This window comes from Diadema setosum, chromosome 4, assembly GCF_964275005.1.
Source record: "Diadema setosum chromosome 4, eeDiaSeto1, whole genome shotgun sequence".
Taxonomy (NCBI): Eukaryota; Metazoa; Echinodermata; class Echinoidea; order Diadematoida; family Diadematidae; genus Diadema; species Diadema setosum.
The window spans coordinates 2,790,093-2,797,373 of NC_092688.1; the positions used below are offsets into that span (position 1 = coordinate 2,790,093).

The 7,281-nt window shown below is 37.4% G+C and overlaps 1 protein-coding gene across 1 annotated transcript in view; it reads right to left on the reverse strand.

The window, feature by feature from the left end:
- Positions 1-3,228: 3,228 nt before the first annotated feature.
- The window catches only part of LOC140226758 (active breakpoint cluster region-related protein-like), a 112,167-nt gene continuing 108,114 nt past the window's right edge, over positions 3,229-7,281 (reverse strand). The window contains 3 exon segments of the mRNA XM_072307188.1: positions 3,229-3,468; positions 3,955-4,060; positions 4,597-4,731. Of these exon segments, the coding sequence (XP_072163289.1) occupies positions 3,240-3,468; positions 3,955-4,060; positions 4,597-4,731 (470 nt within the window). The 3' untranslated portion in view covers positions 3,229-3,239.

The window sequence follows — 7,281 nt, forward strand, 5'->3', positions numbered from 1 at the left end:
TTCTGGACATTTGAGCCCATGTATTGTCACAGCATACTTTGGGTTCAAAAAGTATGAGCTTGTACATGCTAAATTTTGTCATGAAAGGTTCTTGTTTGGGCTAAGGAGATGTAAAATATCTAGAATATTCTCCTTAATTGGTCACATATATTGATGTCACATAATTCACTGACATCACATTCTCTTCACCCAAGAAAATGTTTCTTCCTCCTCCCCACAGTTTTCAAAGGACATCACTTGTGCCGACAACTCTCTCGCGTAATTCCTGCATTGTTTGGCTTGCATCACGCAGATTGTAATCCTACAATGATTTCTGACAGAAAATCTATAAATACAATACATATAACATTAAATTCTATAGTATGTACACTATACACAGAATTCTAGCTACATTAAGCAAACTTAGATCTACCTTCATCCCACCAAACTATCACATTGACTAAATGATAAAACATTCAACTTATCCCACATCATATTATTTTCATTGTGTTTCTTAAAATAACCATTCAATGTCTTTTGAGCCAATGACCCATTATTGAGGAAATCAAAATGTATAAATTACAGTCATGATAACTAACATTACCTCCTCGTGTATTTGAAATGAATATTTTAATACGACATGGTGATAAATAGCCCACATAATCCATGGTGTATTGACTAAGATATTTCTTGACAATAGTGGCATGGCATCAAACACACTTCATCCAGTCACCAAACAGAAAGGAAATCCTGTTCATGTACAGTGTTTGGAATGAATCATCTTAACAGTCTTCAATCCAATAAGTTTGAAAAATCTAACATGAGGTTCATGAGAAACATGGAGATCTCCTGTCTAGTTTACTGTGTGTCTGCAACTCTATGGTAACCTCACACTATAAACATCACTCAACACAGAATACTGTCATCACTACAAGGCATTCCCCTAATTTACTTGACTTCCCTTTGCTAAATCAAATTCAACCTTTCACATAAACATAATTATAATACACATATTGATGGAATGATGGCAAATCTTTCTTTGCCAAAGTCTGAATGTATGTGATAAAAAATATATATATATCATCTCTTAAGAAGATAACAGGATTCAAATGTTTACAAAACAGGGCTTCAAATGAAGTTGCAATGAATTCCTTTTGGTTTCATCACAAATTATAAAAAGTGGACACACATATTAAAGATTAACAAATGATTATTTGCTAACATGAGACAACTTCTGGCTCAATAGCAAAGATTAAGCACCATAAATGAAGGCTAGACTTGCAAATAGTTATCTGCATGATTATTATTCACAAATTCAGTCTGCTTGTCATTAGTTCATTCCCCTATTAACAGCTACAAAATAATACACATCATAGCATCGCATTTGGTTGTTTTGGTTGCAAGTGGTTCACCAGGTTGGGGTGGGGGGAACTGTACACCTTTTAACAGACTTCTGCTGCATTTAACCATGCCCTTGGTAAATTTGACACCACTGGACCAGATCTTTACACGTATTTTCTTTCATGTGACACAGTCCTCGTTGCCCTTAGCAACAGACTGGACTCTGTAGCCTTCCTTAATTTAAAAAAAAAAAAATCCCTTCCACAATTCACTCTCGGTAAGGTCTTTTTAGGTATTATGCCTGTTCTCTGGTTACTATTATAACACCTTCAGCACTTTTACATTAAATCTTACTATTTGTTTAGTCAGGTGTGTTGTTGTTGGGGTTTTTTTTTCCAAACATTGACAGAAAGCATTACCACATCCCTCATGATAAAAGCACTTTCCAATCCTCCAACCCACCCCCTACACACACACTTTTTTGCCTCTCCATATCTCAGTCAAGTTCAAACTATCATAGCCTCAAAATATTACAGTCTTACAGTGCTAGCAATCCAGAATCTACCAAAACAAAACCATTTTAATGGAACATTTCTCACAAAATCTAGTGGATGGGGAGACGAGCCCCCATCCTTAACCTTTCTACACTTTATGACCCCATTCCACCCACATCTGAACATGGTAGCATAAATGCAATCACTCCAAATGCACTCTATGGTGCTCATAAGGCTAGTGAGATCAATGTTGCAGGCACAGGGATAATGCAATTCAGAGAACAATGTGGAGTCACACAAACAAACAGATGTGCATGCATTCTCATGCAAATCAGGCCACTGAATATAAAAAAGGCTCTTGTTTTTTCAAAACTTGATATGTTCAAAGACAGAAGACAGCACTTCCAAGAATTGGTTTGCCATATAAGGAAGTTTAAGAAGTCCAATGGAGAATTGGTAGGGAGTACAAAAAAATGCAAAAGCTAAACACATTAAGATTAAGAGTATGCTGCAATGATTTCCACACAAAAAAAAAATCATATGTGAAACTAGGTGGTTGGTACTGTCAGAATGTGTCAGTATGGGGAAAATTTTCTTGTACGTTATGGGCCAGCATACGTAGCAGTCAGTACAGCTTGCAAATCACAATGCAACCCCCCAAAAAGCCAAAAAACGAAAAAAAAAAAAGAATGATAAACAACAACTCCTGCATCATCAACATCAGGCAAGCTTACAAAACCTTTTATTGGCAGAAATCTATCTTTCAAAAGACACAGAGAGATTTTCAAAAAAATACATCTCCTGAATAAACAAGCAAGAATTCAAAATGAACCACTGAAAACATTGCCTCTTATTTTATGCCATTGCTTAATAAATGGCTAAATAACTTGCTTAATTGTCATTCTTATTCAGAACAAAGTCACATTTTCTCTGCAGAAACACTATCTACTATTCCTGGGCTTTCTAGCCCAATCCTTTGTTGCACATAGACAGGGCAGGGAGCATACTTCCTGGCCCAAGACGGAAAAAAAGTGTGAGGTCATCACCATGGAGGCAGGGTCACACTTCTTTACCTTCCCCGCCCCCTTCCCATTCTGCCATCCCCATCAAAACATCAGGTTCACACGATGTCACTGTCCATGCAGAAAGCCCACCACTGCCCATTACCTGGAAGGACTGATTATGTAAAAACAAATTCCCAAATCATATGTCTTCAATCGCGTAACCATGGAAACAGGCACGTCTTCAGGTGGTTCATCACTTCATGTCTTCTTGCACACTGAAAATCTAATCATCTTCTATGTTCTACTCACAATCCCTTCTCCTTTTCCTCCCAAGCCCTTGAACCCTCACCCCTCCTCCCCAGATACATGTACTTCTCAACTCCAGCCGTGGCGATATTTCTCAACCCAGGCCCCCAAAGATTTATAGGTCTGTCTCAGTGAAATTCTGCAAGCTCTCCTCGGTGAAGTGCTCCAGGCAGAAGTGGAGGATGCCGACTTGGGAGATAACACTGGACATGCCCATAATCTCAGCCAGGATGTCCGGCTTGTCCCTGTCGGCCTGGGAGACGGCGGGGCCCAGTAGGGTGGGGCCGAAGACAGTGGACAGGTTGTGCAGCGACATCTTGTTCTTCTCCTCCTCTTTGGCGATTCTATGCGGCCGATGGAAGAGGGAGAGGGAAAGAGACAGAGAGGTGAGAACCCTGCAATCATATCAGAAAGCATCGATTCAGTTCCCTCGGTGACATACAATATGTCGGACTGTAGAGTTGTGTATAAAAAGCTCGACATGTGGAGCCACCAAGTCCGTAGCACTAATGACAGCACATGAATACTATACTGGAAGATATTATGAAAATCAAGCAGAGCTCACTAGAATTGGTCCATTGTGCAAAATTAATCACTAAAAAATAGTTTCAACTGTTACAAAACAAAAATCATTACTACTATTTGCAATAGTAAAAGTAGTAGTAGTAGTAGTAGTAGTAGAAGTAGTAGTAGTAGTTGTAGTAGTAGTAGTAGTAGTAGTAGTAGTAGTAGTAGTAGTAGTAGTAGTAGTAGTAGTAGTAGTAGTAGTAGGAGTAGAAGTAAGAAGTAGTAGTCGTGACAGTATCATCATCATCATCATCATTACTTACCTCCTGAGGTGATTAAAAATGAGAAAGATGATGGTCTTGTTGGGTTCAACGACCTGCTTTAGGAGGGACAAGAAACATCTCTTCTTGGCTGACTGGTCAGTGAGTTCTAGATGACACAAGACAGGGGGACAAAATGGATAAAATTGATCATCTCAGTCTGAATATAATAACATAGGTAAAGCACATACCCCCCCAAAAAAACTTTTGCTACTGTAAATAAACAAGGAATCTTCGCATGACTTTTAATTTTGCGAGAGCCAAAATTTGTGAAATTAAAATGCACATGAAAGTCCTTGTCTAAACTATTCGCATTGAATGTTAGAGGCAACTCGCAAAAAGACACTTTCATACTTTCTAAAAAGAGCCCAAACTGGATCAGTCTATTTATTTTTCCCCTCTTGTTGTAATGTTAAACAGATCCTGCAGATGACATATGTGAACCAATAATATTAGCAAAGACAAGCCACCAACAACGTTTCCATTGCTTGCTTTCCTTCCACGGCAGAATGAGTAGCTCCCACACTAGAAACTTACAAGTTCTCTAAGACAGTAATGGTAAAGTCAAAGAAAGCAAAAACTGGGAGGAATGTGTTGCTCGTGGTTTTGCTTCAGTCACAAATGGATTTCAGTCATCTGACTTACGTAATCCTTCGACAAATTTTGGATAGAGCGCGTGGGTGAAGAGTGGTTCGGGCAGTTCCCTGAGGTAGGCCTTCAGCAGACCGGCTACGGCGTGGATGTCACTCTGTTTCAGCATGGTGGCAACATTTCGGCGATCTGTCGGGGAAAAAAGGAGAGAGAGAAGTTGCCATGGTAACAGGGAAGTGTACAAATTATGAGCAGATCTGTTATCTGTTTTAACACCAATATAAAGACACACAAGTGTATTTTTTGATATTTCATATACACTGTATTAGCAAGGATAGTACATGTAGCAATCACACCTGTACATGCCCATGCGGTAATGATTGATGATATCATTTCAAAATGACACAAGTATGAAACATGAAATGACAAACAGTGATATTTTTTATTTGAATGTTCACTCTGGTACCCAGGTGAAAATGTACTTGGGGGCGCTAAGACCTGTGAATCTGATAGCAAAGGATTTTGCTCTCTTCTGCATCAAAGGCACAACAGTGTATCTTGAAAAATGTATCTATGTCTCTGGGCATGACTCCACATGGCTTATATCCCAGCCTGAAAAATCCACCTGAGATTATGTGACGGGCTACAGGAGTTTTCCATTTACTCAAAAAATGTCTCTCACTCCTTTCCATTCAAAGATCTTCGAAGTAAAGACACTTTCTAAAGTATTTCACTGATATGCCAAGTTCACAACTTTACAATACCTGCCCCAAATAGTGGGAGACCAAATTGCACAGTGTATCATAGACACAAAGATAACTGCATAAGCATAGTACAGGGCCTCGATTTATCAAAAGATAATAACTGATTGTAAATTCCCTTACCACACAGGCTGCCATACATTTATGACAGAAATGAACTTTATAGTCAATTTTAACTCTTCATATAAAAACAGGGCCCAGTACACTGTTCTTTGCATTCATAACAATACTGCCTGTGAAGGGTCATGATATATCAACGAAATTCGGAAACAAACACAAACTAACAAGTAATCACATCTGAGACATCTTCAAGTATGATTACAACATGCAAGCTGTGGTATGGGTGTGGGGAATGTTTAAGGATGTCTGGCACATATCATTAAAAAAAAAGGTAAGGTAGATAGCTAAAACGATTACAACAACTCAAGAGAAATAACAAAATAAATGCGTTTGACAGGAGAGATGCTTGTAACCACCACTTCATTGGCAATAAACAATATGAAAGTAGCAAAACCAGTCATGACCTTACCTCAATCTACTGAAATTATGAACATACGAAGAGTTTGTTTGCAAAAACAGATAAGTCCATTTTTGACGATTTTGAAGTACGGTCTCTGTCATAAAGTACAAAATAATACCTTTTAAATTATATATTGGTCACTACATATAAAGGTACATTTTTGAAGTTATGGTCAAAAGAAGCAAAAAAATTCTTATTATTCTCTTTATTTTTCTTGACCTTTAATCGCAAATATCTCCGTTTAGCAAATATGGACTTATCGGTTTTTGCAAACGAACTCTTCATACCAAGGCATGTAGATGTTTTATCATGGTCACATACCACTTCCTCGTGGATAACAGAAATGATTTCTTGCAAAATAGTCACAATTTAAATTAAAAATTCTGGCCACCCCCCTCCCCCATTGCAACAAAGATTGTGAGTTTTTCTTTGACATGATGCAGAGTCTAATTCACCTTTTAAAACTATCATGCTAATAGAGATTCCTGAGATTTGTCAGTGAAAGTCTTTAAAAGCTTTTGTTCTCACAGTTTCTTTCTGTCAAGGCTGCAGTGATTTTAGTACAAGCTAAGAATGTGTGTGGTTCAAAATAAAAGTGACTTAGCAGTGCAGAAAGATAAATATGGAAACATAGAAAGTACATAAGGTGTAAACTATAACTCCTTTCTCAGACACAAGGCTTGATATACCTCAGCCAAAAAAATAAAAATCATAATTATAATAAGATCTTCAAAATTGAGCAGCAAAGCAGTAGTTCAACTTCACTGTCCATCAAGCAATTAACTGTTAAGTGAAAAGGCAGTAAAATATGAACATTTGAAAGCTATAAGGTTAAGACACAAAATTCTTGTGAACCACTTCGCATTCAGTCAGCAGTTAAAGTTAACCGCTGAACTCACTGAATTGAAAAAATAACATAAAATATTCCCCTCTGTTATCATATGATTATATCACAAGAGTTTCATGAGATTTAAGGATCTCACATATTTGCAGAAAAAAAATACATAGAACAGAAATAAAAAACAAAACAGATAAAAACACAAAGGCAAAACATAGAGACTAAAGTAAAGATAATGCAGTTATGTATGATCAATCATAAGAAAGACTTTATGGAGACTATTTCTGTCAATTTATTTTAACTCTACTTTTTTCACGAAAAAGCCAACATATTGTGAAACTGCTTGATGCAAACATCCATGCAGAAACACAAGGAGGTACAAGTTGTAAGTTTCCATGGCCCTCTTGCATCAAACTATCATGGTAACTTTATAATAAATGGTAACTTCCATCAATGGTGACTATCAGTGATTTTCTTGGCTTTGATTGGTTATGAAATATTTTTGCCATGGTAGCTACCATTTATTGCAGAGTTACCATTAATTGTAAAGTTGCCACAGATTTAATATGCAATGAGGCCCTTGTGTGTAAAGGTTTACAGTATGCAATTGACACACAGCT